We start from the raw sequence: 22,656 nt of genomic DNA on the forward strand, positions 1-22,656 counted from the left end.
GGCCAATAGCGTGGCACGTAGCTGTGCGGCAGCCGGGGCTCCGGCGCGATAATCAATTAGGGGCCACCCTTCCGCGCTTCCTCGCTCGCTGCCCCGCCCATCGAGTTGGGTCACGGTAGTGCGCGTGCGCAGGGTCCCACTTAATTTTCCTCCTTATTCCAATGGCTGGGCTCAGATCTGGTGCCGCCTCGAAGGCGGGGCTGGGTCTCAGCGGTAACCAATGGCACCCTGGGTGAGGGTTGAGAGGTAGAAGGTGTCTCCTAGCTCGTGGTGCTCGTTTTCTCCAGCGCGTGTGCCCGGTGACCCGGTCGTCATGGAGTCAGACTTGACGGAAGAGCTGGATGAGGAGGAACAGCTGGTGAGAAGGCATCGCAAAGAGAAGAAGGAATTGCAAGGTGATGGGATAGGAAGTAGGAATCTAGAAGCCGTCCACACCCAGGGATGGGCGCGGGTCGGGTCGGTTCTTGGGAATCTAAAGGCGTGTTTTACCTGGATCCTCCCAGACTTCCCCAAAGTAACGAGTAGCTTCTTCTACCCCTTCTCCCCTGCCCAGAGGCCCCTTAATCCCGAAGACTTCAGAGGCTTTCTCTTCTGAACCCTGCTACCAGCAGTCTGCGCCTCCCCAGTTGCCAGTCTGAGAATACCTGGAAGACAAAGTCTTGTACCAAGCCTTCTTCCCTCCCAGCTCCCCTCTGCCTCCTTTTCCCTTTTCTGCCCTGGTTACCAATGCTTCATCTTAATGAGTGCTCTGTGTGTGTTTACTGTGCTTGGGATGCAACCCAGGGCCTTGCGCATGCTAGGTAAGGGTTCTACCATTGAGCTACTGCCTTAGCCCTGGATTAGATACGTTTTAAATTGCCTCACCTCAGGTTGGGGGTCTCAGAAATGGATACTTGAATGGTTGAAAACTTGCTTCACTTACTTTTGTTTTTCATTTTTCTCCTCCTGCCCCACCAAACAAATCAGACCAATTCAAAATTTTATTAAGGCTGTTTTTTTTTTTTTTTTTTTTAAATCTGGTCTCAAGCGTCATCTGGGCTCTTTTCTGTAGCTGATTTTTATATGATGACCTCTTGCTTCTATAATTACTTTTTCAGTACCCATCTCCCCTCCCCATCCCTTTATTGTTTACTGTTTCCCATTTTCTCTTGTTCTTGACTTAATGATTTTGGTGGCTTTGTAGCCAAAATTCAGGGCATGAAGAATGCTGTTCCCAAGAATGACAAAAAAAGGAGGAAGCAACTCACTGAAGATGTTGCTAAGTTGGAAAAAGAAATGGAGCAGAAACATAAAGAGGAACTGGAGCAACTGAGACTGACCTGCAAGGAAAATAAGGTATGTGAAATAATGTTTACCTTTGTCTACAACATTTGAAAACAGCTGTTCATTATAAAAATCATTTGCCTGCAAATGCCATAATTTTATTATTCTTTATGACTGAGTAATATTCCATTGTATATATATACCACAGTTTCTTTATCCGTTCATCAATTGAAGGACACATAATGGGGGTGGGAGGGGACAAGAATGGAGGAAGGAGGGACTGTATAGAGAGAAAAGAGGGGTGGGAGGGGTGTGGGGGAAGGGAAAAAATAACAATGAATCAAACACCATTACCCTATGTAAATGTATGATTACACAATTGGTGTGCCTTTACTCCATGAACAGAGAAACAACATGTATTCCATTTGTTTACAATAAAAATAAATTTAAAAAAAATCATGAAATTGATAAAGAAATGAAGTCACTCAGTAATACTCATGCATAACCTTTTATTAATGTTTTTGAGGCCAGGATAACATGTGAATGAGTTTTTATAAGGGAAATTAGCAAGAAGGGTACACTTCTTTATTTACTTACCCAAAAGATGAATAGATTGATAAAGCTTCACCAAGTGAAAGTTGGAAGACCAGACTTCTTGTCCCAGAATTAGCACAGAATAGACTGTAACCTGGGCAAAGTTCCTTAATCCCCCTGAGTATAAATTTCCCCATATGATATATGACATACTTCTGTCTAATCACAAGTTATTACAAGAATCAAATGGGACAACAAATGTGAAATCATTATTAAATTATCAAAGTGCTTTATGAACAAGTAAATAAAGGAAACATTACTATTTCTTGGGTAAATGTAAACAGGCTACCTTCCATCATTTTAACTAATATTTATCATTGTAGCTAACTTATGTGTGCCAAGCACTTTGTTTAACATATTACATTTGCTGTTTAATCCTTGATAACATCATATGATATTATCTGTGAAGCAAGTATAGATAATCCCACAGTTCCTGTGGGAAACATGGTTAGAGAGATTTAAGAACTTTGTTGTGAAGTCACAACAGCTATAAAGTGCCATGCCAGAAGTCAAAATCAGAACCATCTTACTCTTTCTGAATATTGTCATAGCTCTGTATAGTGTAGCAGTTTATTGTGTGGGTTTTGCATATGAAGGATCAAAGACTGTAGAACCTCTCCATTTTTGGTGGTTAGGAAGTTCTTATTGTCTATGTAAAATCTTATCTGCCACAGTGAAATTTTCTTTGATTCATATTTGGTTTGATATTGACAAGGAAAACAACTTGTCTGTACTAATTTATAATAGTCTTTATTAAATGTTGTCTCAGTTTCTTTAACTTTATTAGCCAGTCAGCAGGATCCTGGGCTTCCTTGTCCTGAAAATGCTTTTATCTACAGAAAACAAGATATGATGCTGTAGGTGTTTAATTGTGTTGTCATGATTGTGATATTCCTAATTGTCTTTACTATACCATTCTATTCTGATCTTTTCTATTAGCAAAATAATTTTGTTTGCTGTCTTAGGCCTTCAATATTTAGATTTTTCTCCAGGTTTCCAAGTATAAAAATGTTTGATTATTAAACTACATATTCTTTAACTGTACAAATTCCCATTCTACTTTGATTTATTATCTTTTTCATTAAATTAAACTAGCTTTCTCTTTGAACCCTACCTAAATTCTTATATCATTGCTTTTTATTTTTCACATGCCTCTCTGTATCTTGCCTATTGTCAATATGACTGTGACTTTTAGCAAAATCTTCTGAAAAATTTCTTGAGATTTCTAATTCCAGTAAAGTTGGTAACCACTCTCTGAAGTCTTTCTCTGATTTTAATATTTTGATCAGTTGGGAGATACAGCCTTTGAAGATTTTTGTCTCCATGTCATAGAGGCCTTGAGTTGTTTTATGAATATGTGATACTAAAAACTAGCTAAACTTATAGATACTGTAATAAAATACTAGTTACTCATCCTAATAGAAGTCAAGAATCTAATTTTCTTACTTCAGCAAATACCTGTATAGCCATTTGAATATTAAAATTTGGTTGTAATATCTGATGATACACTAAACATTTTCTGTCTATAGTTATCAACTTGTAGATAGCAAAAGCTAGAAAAAGCTCATTTTTTAGTAGGGTCAAGAATGAGTGCTCATCAAGTTCTGGCTAATTAAGATGGAGAAGGACCTCTGCCACATTTAAGTTTATGAAGTAGTAATGAACTGAGTGAGCATAGGACATATATTTTATATGTTCTGTTTACATTCAGAGAAGGGAGCAGTACCAATGCTCAGTGAATTGGCACTTACAGGAAGTACAGTATTTAGATTAATGGAGTAGACATTCCAAGAAGGGAGGAAAGCATACAGAATGAGCATTATCTTTGAAGAACAGTAAGGAAATTTCTTGGGAATCTAATGAATTCTCCCATAAAAATAGAGAAAGGGGACAAACCATATCATCTAATGTAGCATCTAGTGCTGCTATTCAAATTTGAAATGTGAATTGGAAGTATATGTGATTTTCATTAATTATTTAGTGACCTAATCCTTTAATAATTTTAAAGTATTTTAACTGACTTGAAAATACTTTCTGTTTTCTTCAGATTGATTCTGTTGCTGTTAACATTTCAAACTTGGTACTTGAAAATCAGCCGCCTCGGATATCAAAAGCACAGAAGAGACGGGTATGAACGCCATGTCACCAAGTACATGCTCGGTATTGTCTTAGGTGTTGTATAAGAAGGGAATGGAAAACAAGACAAAACAGCACACAAAAAAAACATGAAGTAGTTCCTTGTCTGTGGACCAGAACTAACATTAAGAAGTACTGGGCTGGGGATTTAGCTCATTTGGTAGAGTGCTTGTCTTTCATGCACAAGGCCCTGGGTTCAATCCCGACCACCACAAAAAAAAAAAAAAAAAAAGTACTTGCTGTGTCTCTCATACTGTGTCAAGCTGTTCATGTGAAATATGCAGGCTTGCTTAGTCCTCACAATAATCCTATGAAGTGGGATTTCTTATCCCCTTTTTATAGAGGAAAAAATAGGCCTAAAATAAGATGGTCTAGTTTGCACTTCTCTAAGAAGGTGATATTGAGGAGTGGGAGTGCAAAGGAATTTGTGTTTGTTTGTTTAACAAATGTATTATCCCAGGCTTAATTTAGAATCTTCAGAGTGTGGGTCTAGGTGATTCTGATGTGTAACCCTGGTTAAAACACTATAGTACTGAGTGATGAAGGAAGAATCTGAACCTAGAAGTTAAACAAGATATAGGTATACAAAATCCTTACAGAATTATGTGGGTATTTACATAATGGTTAATTACAATAAAAATTCAGAGGAGGGAAAGTTCCTTATGTTAAGTGATGAGTTAGAACTTGAAGAAAATGCAGTTATTTAGTTAGGATATTCCAAATAGGAGAAATAGGATGCATAAAAACAAACGTCTGAATGAAATTTACATTATCAAGAGCTAAGAGAGACTGATTTATTTGAATTAGTGATTTAATGATCTTAACATGGGAATGAGATTAGATAGGTAAGTCTCTTTTACTTTGAAAAAACAAAAAAAGAGGTTTAAAACCAATCTTTATAGTCTCAAATATTATTTTACTAATACTTGATGTTTTCTAGGATTGAAATGCATATTTTAAAGCTGACTTTGCATAGTAGTAGTATGTAATTTAGTTGAGCATGGAGTTTAGTGTCAGGCAGGGGTGTGTGTGTGTGTGTTTGCATAGATACCCCTGCCTGACACTAAACTCGGGCTCAAACCCAGGGCCTCATGCATATTTGGAAAAGACTCCACAGCTGAGGCTCATATCCAGTTCCAGGTGAGATTTTAATTTTGTTTACTGTTGTTGCTTTACAAAAGAGTCTTAACTTTAAACTTTAGTTTCACATTTTTAAAATGGGGGGGAAATAATACCTACTTCTTATGACTATTATGAATATTAAATAATATGCTACCAGAACCCTTAACACAAGGCCTGGAGAACTAATGGGTTAGCAAATCAAAAGTGTTGTTCACTGTGTTAAGTATAGTATAGTAAGTCTCATAAAGTGAAACCTGAGAACCCTACCCTGTCTTTGTTTGGAAGTTGATTAAGTTGTGCATGGTCAAACATTTTTCATACTTGTATAGAATTTGACTGTAGAGTAAATATTTTGATTGTGATTTTAAAGAATAATGAAATGTAGATCTCATACTCTCTTGGAGATTGTCTAGTTCAGCTTGCTATTTGTAGTAGGTTTTCTTTTTGTGATGACTTCACAATTGTCATCTAGTTTCTATAGATTAAAAACAAAGGTCAGAATTTTTGTGTGCTTGTAGCATAACTGTGTTTTTGGAATTACTTTTAATTACTATTTGTTACATCCTTTAGTAGCCTACTTAATTCTGGAAAACATAAGAATATAACTCCTCTTATTAATCCCCACCTGGACCTTTTGGCAGCAAAACAAAAAGAAAGTCCCTTACTTTTCTCAAAAATTTTTTGCTTTTTTCCTAACTGAAGTTAATACCTCTTTCAGCTATACTCTCATAAGATTTAGTATCTTTTATAGTCAGTTGCTTTTATGCATGGCAGCAAAAATGCCCTGAAAGTAATAATACCCAGTTTCTTATTACTTTTTTATATTAATGGAATTCTAGAACAGAAAACACTAAATGTTTATGATACTAAAGGAAATGGAGTCTGAAATCAGGATGGACAATTGGCATTATATTATTTGGAACCTCTTCTTTATCTGAAGTACCAAGGAATAAAAGCCACTTAATTGACACACCACTTCTGGCCCAATCCTCTGAACAACCCCAGAAGGCTTTACTACTGAATATTCTGGAGAAATGCAAGTCTACTTTCTGAGCAACAGTCCCTGGGCTGTGGGATATGCTGTCCTGCATTTCTGCCCATCCCTACCGTTGTTATGAGCATCATGCCATGTATTAAAGTCTCAGTGCTCACCAGCCATTAAAAAAAGAAAAAAAAAAGCCACTTAGTTAATGGTGTTTATTTTTGGAAAAGATATAGTTCTGGATGATGACACAGCAAAAATGCGTGAAGATTTATTGTATAAGAATACTGTAGAATATTGTGGAGCATATCATTTACTTTTAATCTGGAAAGACAGGAATGTTTTAGTACCTCAAAGATCTTGGATGCTTTTTGGTGTAGGAGAAAAAATCCAAAGTGGAATTTAGAACTGAACTCTAAAAATATGAAATTTGAGACCTAGAGTGAGATCTAGTTCAATTTCTTTATTATACAAATGGGAAAGACAAGACCCAGTTTACCCCAATAGCATACTGAAAGTTTGATACAAACTCAGGAGTAGTTTACTGTTTAAGATTCCCCTTGAGTTGTTTTTGCAATGTTACTGTATCAACATGATTCTAGTTTTACTAACAATCAATATCTTTGAGTTCCATGCTATTTTTTATATGCGTTTTCATTAGACGTCATTGGTGCCATTCTGTCTTAAATACGATGTTAGAAAACAAAGTGCCTCATGCTGTTGGGAAACTAAATTGCAGAGAAAAGAATGCAATGGATTTCCCACCCAGTATACTGGAGAGGAAACCCAATTACTTTGAGTACTGAAGCAAAACACAAGGAAAAAACAATGAAATGATCAGTATTTTAGAAACTTCTAGGGTTTTGGGAATAGTTCTATTCCTCTACAACTTTTATTCTGATACAGGTTCCTGAATAGAAGGACCTCTCTGTTCCTGGTCCCGGCTCTGCTCTAACCAGCAGTATAGCTTTGGAAATATTTATGCACCTGTTTCCTCAAAAGAGGAAAATGAGGGGTATTGGATTAGATTATATCCAAGGTGCTTACTATTCCTCTCCCCTCTGCAACTGTTGTTTTTTATAAACTAATAGTGCCATCTTGTGTTTTAAGATTTTATGCCTCTGTGATTCAGAATTGTAGATAAGCAGTTCCTGTTACTTCTGTCTTTGTTAAAGTTGGGAGGAAAATCCTAAACAGGCTTATGTTTTGTTAGAGAGATATTACTGTTTTGATTCAGGAAACTTAGAAATCAATTCAGGATCATCTAACATGGTACATAACAGGCAGATAGTACAAGTATGTGGCAGTGAATTAATTGAAATTTGCTCACCATTCACTTCTTCAGCCCCAAGAGGAGTTAAAGCTAGAAGTAGGAATGTCTTTATCTTTTTCTACTCTAGGTTTAAGACTCCTTCACTGTAATTCACTATTGATGTCAAGATTTGTAGAATTTGATTTAACTGTTTTTATTCTCTTAAATAGGAAATTGGTTTCCTCCTTGAGTGTACAAATAAAAGAAACTCATGTTAGAAAATTAGAAGCTAAAGAAAAGCACATAGATACATATACACACACTAAAATACAATGTATTTTATAATGCTACCATCCAGAAAAAAGTACTCCAGATATTTGGTATATATTTCTAGGGGTATTTTGTGTGCTTTGTAAGCATAGACTTGTATATATTAACTATATCGCTATCTTTTTTAGCCTCCATGTCATCTCTTGACACTTTTATATGTACTATAGCTCTGTGAACTGTTTTTACCTGTGAAACAGTGCTGTCCACTTGTGATCCTTACTGGTTTAGCTGTCAGAAATTGTTTCCTCCTCCAACTTTTCCTCACCACTCATGTCACAGATCTCTCATTGACCTCATCCTATTCCATCCTTACACAGGCTGCTTGGGGAATATACCTTTAGTTGTTTGGATAAGTAAATTGCGAGTGTAACATCTGTTAATAAAACATTTGTTTAAAACATTTGTTTTACATTTTCTACAAGTATTTCAGGAGAACTTTGATCTATCTGTAGTACTTTAATTTTTGTAAATAGGAGCTTTTTAAATCAGTTACTTTATTAAATGTGTATGTATATATAGATATATCTACAGATCTATGTATTTGTGTGTAGGTATCTATCTATAGATATGTATGTAGATATCTATACATTTATATATATAAATATATATACATATGTATATTATATATACATTTATATATATAAATGTATGTATATATATAAACATGTATACATATACTTTTTTTTTAAGCTAGATTAAAAGAATGTCTGCCTTCTAAAGATTTGAGCATATTAATGTCATACTCATGGAGTAATAAGTTCAGAAGGTTAAGTTAACCTGGTCTTGAATATGATGAAGTCCTTTAAGGCCTAGGATAACTCAATCTTAAGACAATACTTTAAAATCAGCAGGTAAAGTTTTTAGAACCTTGGCTTGTGTTTTTTAAATAGACTTCATAGGAAGGACATTCTTTTGTCCCAGTACAGAGCTAGATGGTGGAACCCACAGATAAGTGAGTAAAATAGTATGCATTTAAAGGAGTTTACAGTGTAGAAAATTCTACAAGTAATAAGATAGTATAATGGTTGTGGGAGAAAAATTGCAAAAAATTTTGAGAATCATATATCTCAGTCCTCTTAATAAGGGAGAATCAGTCCTGATTATTATAAATTAACTTTCCTACATTCTCATCTTAGGAAAAGAAAGCTGCTTTGGAAAAGGAACGAGAAGAAAGGATAGCTGAAGCTGAAATTGAGAACTTATCTGGAGCCAGACATGTAGAAAGTGAAAAACTTGCTCAAATATTGGCAGCCAAAGAGTTGGAAATTAAACAGATTCCATCTGATGGCCACTGTATGTATAGAGCCATTGAGGATCAACTGAAAGAACAGGACTGTGCTCTGACTGTGGCTGTCTTAAGAAGTCAAACTGCTGAATATATGCAAAGCCATGTGGAAGACTTTTTGCCATTTCTAACCAATCCTAATTCAGGAAATATGTATACTCCAGGTAATTTATTTTCTTTACTATGTTTTATTAATGGTTATTGTTTTTAATAAAGCACTTCCTGATACTAAGCATAAAAAGAATCCATATAGCCCTAATGAGGAGAAAACATCACAAAATTTAAGCACAATAACTTTCTGTAATTTTAATAGATGCTATTACATTTTACTTTATTCAAATCTCATACATGACCATTTTATTTTTTTATGAGAGATAAAAGTAGGAATAGGATTAATCATTATTGAAAATAATGTGTTAAGTTCATATTTAATAAAGTTAAACATAGAATGGGAGGTAAGCTTTTACCAGTCACTGGATGTACATATGAATAGGGATTTAAGACCATAAGCAGAGAATGATTATGAAAACTAATTTCTTCTTTTATTTTGTACTTTGGAAAATTTGTGTTATTCTCAATGAACTATAATTAGGAAGATTACTATTTGAGAAAAATTAGATTTTGCTAGACCAAAAACAAATGAGTTAATAACTTGCTTTATTTTCTGTAATATTCCTGATAATTAATATAAAATATTTATAATGAAGTTTAAAAATGTACATTCAAATGAAAGGGAGAGCAAGTAAATTATCTGAAAGGGTTTCAGGGAAGTAAAAATAGGGGATGGGTTGTGGCTCAGTGGTAGAGTGCTTTCTAAGATGCATGAGGCCCTGGGTTCGGTCCCAGTACCTCAAAAAACAGAATAGAAGCAAGTCAGTCTTTAAGATCGCAGATTTGATAGTGTCCAGTGGAAGCAAATCATATGGCTAGGATAGGTTGGAGAGGGGGAGATTAGGATTGATTTTCCTTTAATGGAGTCTGCCCTCCAGAGAGGAAGGTAGAGCATGATACAGAATGGATAAGAATGAGCACTGACAGTTGATTAGGTCTCCTTTAGTAAGTATAGCCTACATACGATTATAAGTGGATTAAATTCTGTAGCCACCTAATTTCTCATATCTCTTGCTGTTTTAGGTCATTGCTTTGTTCTAAATAACCAGAATTTCTTTGATACCTAGGACACATTTTCTTTATATTTTGATATAAAGAAATTGCCCTATAAATTTATTTTCAGCATGATGACTGAGTTACTGAAATTCCATAACTCTTCCTGTACTAGGACATTTGACAGGAGGTAGCAATTCATTATACTGATCAGAGAAAAAGACAAAAGACTTCATTATCTGTATTCAGTTGATATTCTTTGAAGCCAGTATACCATAGGCAGTATGTGAGGTGCTATTCTGAGCATAAGGATTTAACAGTGATTGAGGGACATGAACATGTTTTTCTTCTAGATGGCAGTAATTTCTCCTCCTCTCTCTGAGCAGAAAAGATGTTTGTGCCCCACTTCAACATGCTGTATAAAAAAGTGTCTAAATAAAACATGCCCATTGTAAACTCAGATTAGGTCTTTTACTTCTCCCAGAGCTAATTCCAAAATCCCTTTCCTTGGGTAAAACTGATACTGATGTAAATAATTTAAGTGCTTCTGAAATAACTGGGGAGGTACTATTTGATACTATCTCCAGAAAGGAGTTTAAACTCATTTGCACTTAACTGTGGTTAAGCATAATTATAGAGAGGCTACATGTTTTAGTCTTCCCTAGTGTTTTTTTGGGTACAGGTTTGGGCTTCAAAACATGTCAAAATAGTGAATATGGTGAGGGTTATTGCATTAGATGAAAAGAAAGAAGTAAGTTTGTTATGTTGGTCTCTGGGCCTTGGGTTGAGGGAGAAAAGCAGACATGCATTGTTTTGTTCTTGGATGGAATGGTGGTGGAAAAGTGGGATGAATTAAATCTCCATCTGGGAAGTAGATTAAATTTTGGAGGGAGGTGGTAGAGAAGGGTGTTCATGACTTGGGCATTTTCATCAGGGATTGTGGGAGCTATAAAAAAACAAACCCTTGTAACACGAGGTGTGAAAAATATTAAGTACAATATTCCATTCTGTTCTCTACAGAAGAATTTGGAAAGTACTGTGATGATATTGTAAACACAGCTGCATGGGGAGGTCAGCTTGAGGTAAGTTTGTAATTATTTATAGTGATTGGCACGATGGTTAAATTATTTGTGAATCCCTTCTATAGTTTTAAGACATTTTTTACCTGATCCCAATTTCTCTTTGAAGATTTCTCTATATATTTGCCATTTCTCAACTGACCAAGAAATAGGGAGTTAACATTCTTTCGCCTTTGATTAAGGTATCTACCTTAAGTAAGAGAAGAGCTCAGTGTTAGATCTCTGTGTTGGAGAAGCTGATGAAATGGTGTTTCATTTGTAATGCAATATATTTGATATTCTGGACTTAGAAAAATGAATATTTTACTCAAGTTTTGTAAAATCTGCCCTAGTGACTCAGCTGATGAAAATCAGTATTAGAACAATAACTTCTCCTTTACATTAGAAATAAAAAATGACACTTTTATATGAAATTACAGGTCAACTCTTACCACAACACATCTATTAAAATTGTGTTTTGGATTCATAGTTGATAGTTAACTTATTTGAAAGTACTAGATGATGCATTAAAATTGATGTATAAGAAAACAGTATGTTTGGTTATTTATAAAGAGCCATTGAGATTTCTTTTTATCACTAATTCTTAATTCTTACTGTTAAATTTGTTTCATTATAACAAAATAAAACATCTAATAGACCCAGTAGTGATGGGACAATCTGGGATATCAGAAAGACAGTCTCAGAAGTCAAGTCCTGTTTTCAAGTTCTCATTTTTCCCTTCCATTTCTGTTTTGTGTCCTTGGGTTGTCAGCCAACCTCTTTAGCTTATTTTTTAATTATCAAATAGGCCTAATGATTCCTGTGTGTATTCCATCAAGCATTTGTGATCGTTAAATAAAGGAATACATGCATGAAAGTTTGTAAATAAAGTGCCAGGTAGATGAAACTAGCAATATTATTAATAGTATTATATAATGGTGATAGTCATCTTGAATAGTCTACGACTCTAAATATTCACTTTAGGAACTGTATTTTTTGAAGATGTGAAAGGGGTGTTTCTCAAATCTTTTTCTTAGCAGTGCTATATTTGTACCTCTCCACCAGAGGGAACTGTGCTCATTAGTTTTGTATGCCTCTGCTAGGTCTCAGAATCAGGAAATTTTCATAGTAGCGTTGTGACTGTTAGGAATAAAGATGCTTGAACTTTCTTATAGTGTCACTCATTAGTATGGGTATTGGAGATTTAATCAACTGTTTAAATTGAGAAGAACTTTAAAAACATTGATTGAAGGACATTTACTCATGAATTGTCTGAATTCATTTTAAATAGAAATTGCTGTTTTTATAATGGGATAAATTTACATTATTAAAAACAAATTATTATTTCTGAAGAGTTAGAAGGGATATTAAAATTTCTAGAACTTGCTTTGTACCCTTCATTCCATATTAGTTTTTAAAAACTTACTTTAGACATAAGAAATGTGGTTCAAATGAACATTTTACAAAATAGAGTATGGGATTGTATTTGCCACTGTGTAGCATAGAATCCTTTCCATATTCCTGGAAGAATTTCTTACATTTTTTCAAAAGCTATACAAGGGCTATGTTCTTGATTTAATGTTCTTATAAAGTGGCAAATAAGAGAGCAGGGTACTGTGATCAAAGATTGGCAATAATTAATTTGTTTATGAACTTGCTTTCTAGAGTCAGACTTCTTAATTTCAGCACAGGTTACTTAGTTTCCTAATGTTTGACTTTTTTTTCCCTTTGTGGTGCTTGTGCATGTGAGGCAAGCATTCTACCAATTGAGCTATACCCGCCTCCCCTAACGTTTGACTTTGAGGAGTCTTTTAACCTTTCTTTGCCTTAGATTCTGGCTCTTTAAAATAATACTAGTAATTGGGCATGTTGGTGCATGCCTGTAATCCCAGCAACTGCTCAGGAGGCTGAGAAAGGAGAATCACAAGTTCAAAGTCAGCCTCAACAACTTAGCAAAACCCTGTCTCAAAATAAAAAATGAAAAGGGCTGTGGATATGCTCACTGGTTAAGCACCCCTGGTTCAATCTCCTGGTTAAAAAACAAAAAACAAAAACAAAAACAGCAACAACAACACTAGTACCTAGCCCATAAAGTTATTGTGAGGATTGAATGAATTAGTACACAAAGTATTTTAAGTGCTTAGAGTACTTAGTCATAGGAAGTCTACAAAATGTTAGCATTTATTTCATTAGTAATTTATTCATCAATCTTTAAACTCTTAATCTCACATTGTACATTATGAAATTACTTAAAGTTTTTATGTGTTCATCAGATGGAAATTCTGTTGGGGTCATACAATTTATATACATATCATTCTACCTTGCCTTGAAAATTTTAGAACAGTGGTTCTCACACTGGTTTTCTATTGGAAACATCTGAAAAGCTTTTAAAAACTAAACTTCCTGGGTTGTCTGTCCATTTCCCAGTTGTTAGTTTTGGTCTGGTGTTTAAGCATTGGTATGCAAAAAATCTTTCTATTATGGAAATGTTCAAGTGTAATAAAAAATAGAGACCAGTATATTAAGCCCCTTTTACCCATCATACCACTTCACCAACTTTGACATTGATATTTTTACAGAGCTGCTATGTAGCAGAGCTTAAGGAACCCCCCTTTTTGTTATTTAATAAATATTAAATTTATTTGTTTAGTCAACAATATTTATTTGTCCACTCTTGGTGTATGGTTAGGAACAGAGCACATCCTGGTTCTGATTGCCTGCCCTATTTATATGCATGTACTTTAGTAGTTTATGGTTGGGGTAAGATTTACATTTTTATTTTCCTTACTAATACATGTTTCCCCCTTAGCTAAGAGCTCTGTCTCACATTTTACAAACACCAATAGAGATAATACAGGCAGATTCTCCTGCTATTATAGTTGGCGAAGAATATTCCAAGAAACCATTAATACTTGTGTAAGTACCTAGAAATTTTTACTCTTTTATATTTTCATAATGAAGACAAAAAGTGATATGAAAAGATATTAGGTTATGTTTGTTGACTAATCAACACTGTCTTTAAGTGAATTAATTCTTCTTATCTTAGATTAAAGGCAAGTGTTGCCCATATATGTGATTTAGGTAATTGTTTAAACCTTAAGAAATTTATTTAGGATATGAGTTAAGAGCAGTCATTTCTAAAGGCTACAAATTTTAAGACTAAAGTTTCAACACATGCAAAAGCTGAGATATATTAATGTTTCCTGTTTATTTCTTATAGATTTTTTCCCCTTCATAGTGAGAGTATTTTGGATGATTGAGTAATCTCTGATGTACAGCATGGAGGATTTATTCTTGTCTTTAGTATTTATTAGCTGAAACTACTAAGGTAGTCATTACTGGCTTGTATCTAGGTAAAAATTTAAGCTTATTGAATGCTTAGCACCTCAGCCTTTCCATTTTCCCTCTTGCAACTGAACCACTTGCTGACTGCTGATACTTGGCAAATAGTGTTGAACTCAATTAATATGTTCATGTAGTCTATTGAATGATACCTCTGTGGACTGTCAGATGCTTGGTTTTATATGCATAAGCATTTATATACAATAAGTTAATCAAAACCTCATTTCTCTTTTTTCATTTCAGATATATGAGACATGCATATGGCTTAGGAGAACATTATAATTCTGTTGCACGGTTGGTGAACACAGCTACTGAAAATTGCAGCTAGTTTAAAAAATGTTACACAATTATGTTTTAGTACAGTGTGCTGATCTGCGTATTCCTACAAAGTGCTAGATTGTTCTAAATGCTACTGAAAACACAACTACCTTAAATCAATTTTAAGAATAAGCTTACTACCAGGCTTTTTAGAAATATGTCAGAGATAAACTTTAACCAGTGTCCTTTTAGTGGTGTTTTTAAAACTTATAAATTGATTGTGGAGAATATCACTTATAGACCAAGGTGATACCTTATTCACTGATACATTTTTATCATTTTTATTTATATGGTATCCTGGATATTTTGTTCTATTTTAGAATATATTTTTTTAATGTTTAAAAATTTCACCCCACTACTAAAATTTTCCAAAGAAAGCATTTCAGTGTAGTTTTTCTAGAGGAAATAAAATGACTTATTTTCTGTCATTGTAATAAAGGGGTATTGTGATGGCGAATTTAATTAATGGGGCTGGGATATAGCTCAGTTGGTAGAGTGCTTGCCTCCCAAGCACAAGACCCTGGGTTCAATCCCCAGCCCTGCAAAAAAAAAAAAAAAAAAAAAAAAAAAAAAAAATTAATGCTTATAAAATGTGAACTTGATTGCAATAACTTTAGTGTTGATGGAATTAGTTGGGTGAAGTTTTTTTATATTCCTTGTCAGTGCAGCTAGGAAGCTTGCTTTAATAATTAAGAATTTTAAAATATTTATTCAGATGGAACTCAGTTATTAAGTTTAAAGAAATGAGACAAAGTCAAAGGTAAAGAGATGTTCACTATCAGATTTAAACTCTAAAGAATTAGAAATTTGCCTTTTATTTGTGTATAACTTTAACAAGACATAACAGAGCATTGTCTTTCTAAGTCATTTGTTACTCTTTACTGTTTTTGAACTTCAGACTGGAGTTAGTGCCATCATATCTTGATTCTCTTCTAACTTCCTATTTTTATATTTTCTGGTGTGGTTTCTGTTCACGACTCATCTGTTTTGCTTTCCCTGCAGCTTTTTCCACTAAGTAACAATTTGTGGCCTCTCATTCTTTTCCTTGTGCAAGTTGAGGATATTGAGTGCAAAAGGTGCCAAGGCCACATTTATTTCACATTCTTCCTCTTTTCCAATTTGTCTTACAAAATCTCTCCCCTTCTGCTCATTCTCTAGGATTGGAAGAAAGCCCTTGTCACTATGTTGTTATTCTTATTAATGCCACTTTTTCTTCAACTCAAATATTTGAGAATTTTTATGTTGTGTAAATGGGTGAAGTTGAAAACCACTGTTTGGGCACCAAGAATTTCATAGTAAAATAAGTTTGCAGTAGTTTTCTGTGTGAATGATTAATTTAAATTTCAGATCAGTCATAATAGTGTTCTTTCTAAGAGGATAATACCCATATATCAAATGTATCTGATAATTTATTAGGTAAGGATATGGAATATTATGAAAATGAAATCTATTAACCTGTTTTTCCCAAGTTAGAAATAAGATATAAGAGGGTCAGTTTAGCATCAAATTTATAACATTTGGAATTTTTTTCATTTACTAAGTATTTATTGACCATTTATCATGTGCCAGGTGAATGACAATTTATGAGAAAATCAAACATGTATCTGGGAACTCATAATGTTATAACATTGTATAATTTTTATGAGGAAATATTGGGTTTATAATATTAAAAATGACTTCACACCAGGCTTGGTGGCACATGCCTGTAATTCTAGCAGCTTGGGAGGCTGAGGCAGGAGGATTGCAAGTTCAAGGCCAGACATAGCAATTTAGTGAGACCCTGTCTCAAAATAAAAGAGTGCTGAGGATGTGACTTTCAGTGCTTAAGCACCCCTGGGTTCAATCTCCAGTATCAAAGAAAAAAAGGCTTTAGTCATACCTGGCCAGCAGGTAACATTATGGGAAGCTGGTTGGGACCATGGTCAACTAGAGCAAGTTGTACATTTTGCCTGCCAAACAATGTATTCTGAAGGCTACCTGTTTTGTTACCTTTAATCTGAATTTGGGGGGCATTTGAAATTTATAAAAGAAGGAAACCATGAATACTAAATGCTTTGGGTTTATTTTGAAGTGAGTCTGTTACTTTAAGTATCAGCATTAAGAAATAATAAAATATTATGAAACCTAGTTGTTATTAGTTCTATTGTCATCAGAAGTATTCTAAAATAACTTTTTTTTTAAACAAGAAGAGTTAAAATATTCTTGATTATATGTTTTTCTGTTTTTAATTTTTAATTTTTATTCTTTGAATTACCAGGGCCTAGAGCATGCTAGGCAAGCTTTCTACTACTGAGCTATATCCCCAGCTTATCTTATCCCCTGCTAATCCTCTTAATTTAAAAAAAAAAAAAAAAAACAAAAAAAAACTTTTAAAGGGCCAGTACCATTCTGAACAAGATTTGTTTGGTCAGCTGTTCTTTTATAAAACTACAGATAAATATTTTAGGTATGACTAAAAAAAAAAGACCCAGCCCCCCAAATGGTAGATATTAGTTTAAAAGCAGCATATGGGACTGGGATATGGCTCAGTGGTGCAGGGCTTGCACAGCATATGCAGGGCCCTGGGTTCAGTCCCCAGCACTGAATGGGGTGGGGGGGGAAAGCAGCCTATACTAATTTGGTTTGCTGTATGATGATGGTCTAATGGAAATTACATAAGCTTTCTTTTGTCCTAACTTGGAAAATTATATGTCAGATTTCTGGAATATGTCTTTAGCCAAGAATTTTATCCACTTAAATATGTTTACAGCTTGTATAAAGCAAAAAAAGAATGTGTGTAACTATTGTGAGCAACGTAGTTTTGCTCATATTAACTGTTTGCCAAAAGAATAAAAGATGAATGAATTAAATCAATATTTGTTTACATTGTAATTCTTTTAACAATTTTAGAGTTCAGAAACAGAAAACACATTTTGCTTTGGAATTTTGTCCAGCCTTTATTTTGTCTTCACATATAACATAACTAAGAATAATGCAATCACAGATTCTTGCGTTTAAGGGAGTTACAGTAAACATGTGAACATAGAATTATGCCCAGGGTGGAGAGAGATAATATGGCAATCTCTGTGGCTCTGAGAAACCAGGTAGGAGCTTGGAACTTTTTAGAATAATGTTGATTTGTTTAGGATGAATAAATTCTAAGAATATCGTGAGATTCACAAGTGTCAAAAAAGAAAATCCAAGCAGGGTGACAGCTGGTGAAGCTGAGGCAGGATTCCAAGTTCAAGACCAGCACCTGCAGTTTAGTGAGATCCTGTCTCAAAATAAGAAGTAAAAAGAACAGAGAACGTCTCTCATTGGTAGAGCACCCCTGGTTTAACCCCCAGTTGATGTTGGCACAAAACTTTTTTTTTTTTTTTTAATACTTTTTTAGTTGTCAATGGACCTTTATTTATTTATATGTGGTGCTGAGATTGGAACCCAGTGCCTCACATATACTGGTCAAGTGCTCTACTACTGATCCACAACCCCAGCCCCCCAAAATTGTTAATAGAATTCCTGGTACAGGTTGACATGAACTAGTTGAAGAAGCAGATTAATTGATTTTCTGAGACTAATTGGTGATTTCATACTTCAAAAAAATTTATTAAACAAATGTGAATGACTTTCTCCCTGTTTCTTACGGGTTTTTCTTTTATTCTCTCCTAATTTGTTTAATTTAAAATAGTTGTTATCCATCTTTAAACTCATGGTTTTGTGTGTGTGTACATGTGTGGCACTGGGGATTGAACCTGGGGACTGTCTATGATACTCCATCTTTTTTTTTTTTTTTTTTCTTCAAATACTGGGTCTTTCTAAATTACCCAGGCTGGCCTTGAATTTAAGATCCTTCTGCTGCAGCCTCCAGGGGTAGGTGGAATTACAGACACATACCACCACTCCCAGCTCTTTTTTAATGCAAGTTCTAGGAAGCACTATTGTGATGCTTTGGGAACCCAACTTGTTCTCTCATACTTGTGGGCCTTGTTCAAATGGTAGTTCATACCATTCATTCAGAGTTGAATGCTTCACTCTATCTGCTTTACCTAGCTTACTTGTCTTCCTGATCTCAGCTTAAAAAGGACCCCCTGAAGCACACATCCCTCATGCCTCCCACCGAAGGTAGGTTAAGTATGACAGTCTAATGCATGTTTCTTCCTAGTACCTATATACTTATAAATTAGTTACTTTTATTGAACTGTTCTCCGTTTTCCCCCGTCTTTTAAATGCTTAGAAAAAAGAACTTCTTGTGGACCAGTGTTAAAATATTTAGCACATTAGGTGCTTAATAAATGTTCATTGACAGTCTTAGGATATTAGAGAAGAAAGTTTATGACTGAGGAATTGCCATTAGGCTGGGAATAGAGAGATGAAAATGACAGAATTGTGCTTCCTTACAAAAGGGCTGCTGCTTTCTAATTTACCATGTACTTGGATGAATTCTTCAAGTCTTTTGGTCAGTTTAAGGGAGAAAGGGAACCCCAAAGTATTTTCTATTCTAATTCAGGTTGAGCATCCCAGTTTGAAAATCCAAAATCTGAAGTGTTCCAAAAATTCAAAACTTTTGAGTGCCAGCAAAAATCCACATTATTAATTTGTTTTATATGCAAAATTATTAAATATGTTCTATAAAATTACATTCATGCTATATAAGATATGTGTAAGAAGGTATATATGAAATAATGAATCTTGTGTTCATATTTGAGTCCTTTTTTCAAGATATCTCATGATTAGGCAAATATTCCAAAATCTGAAAGAACCTGAAATCCAAAATACTTCCTATCCCAAGCATTTCAGATAAGGAAGCCTCAACCTTTCGCATATTACCATTGATTTACTTTTATGCATCAAATAAGACAATGTCTCATTTCAGTGAATCTACAAAAAAATGAGCATCATCCAAAATAAGTGTAGTGTTTTACAAAGTTAAAGGCCTTAATAGACTGACCATAATGTTTATAGTTGTCTTATTTTCGTATACTAAGCATGACTAATATAACTTACTGAAGTAAATCACTACCTTTCTGTAAGGTGCTCAATTGATCAATTCTCTGAATAAGGAGGACTTATTCTGTCTCTTGTAGTAGCTTTTTTGTGACTCTTCTTTATAATTTCAATCAATACAGTATAAACATGGGGATTAATAGGAATTCTAATGCATGAGTTTGTTGAACAAAAATTATAACCACATTTTTGAAAAGTACTTGCTGTTTTGGAATCTGACATTTGTCACTCCCACCCTGTGGCCCCTGCCTGAAATTACAAAGGCTTTGTACACCTAGATCAGTTTCTCAATAGTGGCACTGTTGATGTTTTGAGTTGGATAATTCTTTGTAATAGGGATTTTCCTATTATAAGATGTTCAGCAGCATTCCTGGCCCCTAGTCACTAAATGCCAGTGGCACCCTCTTCTAGAGTTTTAAGAGCAAACAATGGTTCCTTGGGGATAAAATTGCCCCAGTTGAGAACCACTTATTGGATCATATGTTTTGTTGCTAATGATGCTGCAAAGTTCTAAGGAAATTAATTCAGAACAAAACTTGAGCACATTAGTTATTCATCTGCTTTTCATGACTTTGGCAACTATCTAATGACAGACTTTAGATGAATCTCTGAAAAGTTCAGTAGTCCTTAACTTATTATTTTTTCCTTTTCCATATCCTTTTCCAGTAGGATGTGTTTATTTGGCTTCTGAGATAACTTACAGCATTCAGAACAGACTATCTTATGCTGTGGTAACAACTTAAAAATCTTGGGGTCTTATACCAGCAAAGGAATATTTCTTGTTTGCTACAGTTTGCAAGTTGGCTGGACTCTACTCCACGTTTCTATACTCTAGAGCCCAAATTATTGGCATTATCACCCTCGGATTTCTCTAGAAGAGCATTCTGGAGGGTCTCACTTCAGTAAACAAATCTGACTAAGAAGAAACATACCTCATTTCCATTGCTTTGCAGCAATTACATGGCCTTGCACAAATAGGAAAAGACTCAGAAGAGTAGTCCTTCCATGTGTCCTGAAGGCAGGGAACTGGAGTATTTGGTGAACATTATTAAGTGTTGTCACATGTGCTGGAAATAGTGGCATTTGGGATCAGACTCGCATCTACATCTAGACCTTGATGCTTACTAACTAATCTTTCAGAGATCTGGTTGGCTTGTTATGAAATGGGAATAATAATATTTTCCTAGGAGAAGAACTATAATGATAAATAGGGAAGGTTAGGTAATCCATCCAACATTTAACATTTTCTCTATATATTTTTGAGAATAATGGTTATTTTGTGGGTGTTTGTGTTTTATTTTTTGGCCTATATGCTATTAGGAGGGAGGTTGAACACTAATCTCTTTTGAAAAAGTGAAACTGTCAAGGTGGTTCATAAAGCAGAGCCTTGAGATGCTAGAAAGAGGGGCTTCACTATTGCCACTGGTAGTCAGCACGAAGGAATTTCTAGTAACTAGTATGACATGAGACCAAGGAAGTACCAAGGAGTAACTGATAAAATAAGGTAAATGTTCTCATGGCATATTTTGTTTGGCTCGGTACTTATTAAAAGAAAAAAAAAATGTTGGTAGGTAGCATTAAAGAATGGGAGATTTCACTTAAAAATCCATATTTCCAGCTTCTCAAAAAAATTTAAAAAATATTTCCTCATAGCAGCACTCCACAGGAACCGAGTACTGGTGGTCTGCTTTGAATAGGACGTGTATTATTTCTGTTCACCTGCAACCATCTCCTTGTGGTCTGCAAACCTATACTTCTTGTCTCAGTCCAAAATGCCCAGTTCCTCAGTCATAATGTTGGCATTGTCTTACACAGTTTCCCTTATATTCCCTGTTTTGGCTTATTCCTTCATAATTAGACCCTGTGTGTTTAGCTATCTTATTGGTCTTGATTTTATTTTAGTGTTCAATTTTCTAATCTATTCATTGCTACTTTTTATTTTGATTGGCTACTTTCTTCTGGTGTTTAGTATTTGGGACAAGTTTCCAAAAAAACAAAAATATGTGTCTGTATTGTGTGTTTTTTAAGTAGAATCTTGAGAATTTCCTGTAGTTGAGATAATTAAATGCTGGTCTCTAAGCTAGTCTCATCGGCAAAACAACAAAACTTACTATATGATGGGAAGTTTACATAAAGCATATTTATTCAATTTAAATTTACTCTTAGGCGATATTACCCCCCCCCCCATATTTTTTACTTTTACAGACTGCATTTTGATTCACATTTGCAGATAAATGGATGGAATTGGAGGTTATGTTCTTTTAGCAGAGAGATTTAAAATGTTCCTTCTTTTTTGAAATTATGCTGGTAGTAGTTGGGAGTGTAGTTTTTAAATGACCTTACTTGGCAAAATTAAGAGTTGGTAACTTTATTTCCCATAAATCACTTCCTGTTTTAAAGTGTGAACCACTAATAGATTTCTAACTTCATAGCCAGTGTAAGTATTCTTTATGTAACATTTCTGACAGATGCTCACCAACCTACTATTTGAACCCCTTTAACAAGAGGGCACTTGGATATCTAAGGAATAAGTTGAAGCAGCAATGAAGAGGATAGTGACACAGTTGGCAGGTCCTTGGTGTAGTGGGCATGTTAGCACCTTATTTTGCCCAGGGGTAGTGCTTACACACTCAGGACTTGTTAAAAGAAGGGTGGAGATCTTGATTTAATTGTGTATGTGAGAGTATACAAGGGAAAACTTAACTATCTTTCATTGGGCACTTTGTGCCAGCCATGGTGCTTACATATGCTTGTGGGCTTTTGTGCTCTTCACAGAAAGCAAGGATTGGCATTTTCAATCCTAGTTTATAGATAAGAAAATAAGACTTGAAAGAGATTGAGAATGACTAACTTGCTTGAGCCACATAACTAGTAAGGTTAAGGCTAA

General features: G+C 34.7%; 1 protein-coding gene across 1 annotated transcript; it reads left to right on the forward strand.

Annotated features, from left to right (window-relative positions):
• Positions 1-208: 208 nt before the first annotated feature.
• OTUD6B (OTU deubiquitinase 6B) lies at positions 209-21,422 on the forward strand. The gene is made up of 7 exons (XM_079133958.1): positions 209-395; positions 1,184-1,335; positions 3,905-3,985; positions 8,816-9,128; positions 11,089-11,150; positions 13,936-14,042; positions 14,712-21,422. Exons 1-7 carry the CDS (start codon positions 314-316, stop codon positions 14,794-14,796), a joined length of 882 nt encoding a protein of 293 aa, XP_078990084.1. The 5' UTR covers positions 209-313; the 3' UTR covers positions 14,797-21,422.
• The last annotated feature ends 1,234 nt before the right edge of the window (positions 21,423-22,656 follow it).

The sequence above is a fragment of the Sciurus vulgaris genome (assembly GCF_902686455.1).
Source record: "Sciurus vulgaris genome assembly, chromosome: 1".
Taxonomy (NCBI): Eukaryota; Metazoa; Chordata; class Mammalia; order Rodentia; family Sciuridae; genus Sciurus; species Sciurus vulgaris.

Bases quoted from the DNA above. Each gene is read 5' to 3' on its own strand.
- OTUD6B (XM_079133958.1), top strand. From the start codon at position 314: ATGGAGTCAGACTTGACGGAAGAGCTGGATGAGGAGGAACAGCTGGTG. The intron at 396-1,183 runs GTGATGGGATAG...GTGGCTTTGTAG, and splicing joins AGAGAAGAAGGAATTGCAAG to CCAAAATTCAGGGCATGAAG. The intron at 3,986-8,815 runs GTATGAACGCCA...TTCTCATCTTAG, and splicing joins CAAAAGCACAGAAGAGACGG to GAAAAGAAAGCTGCTTTGGA.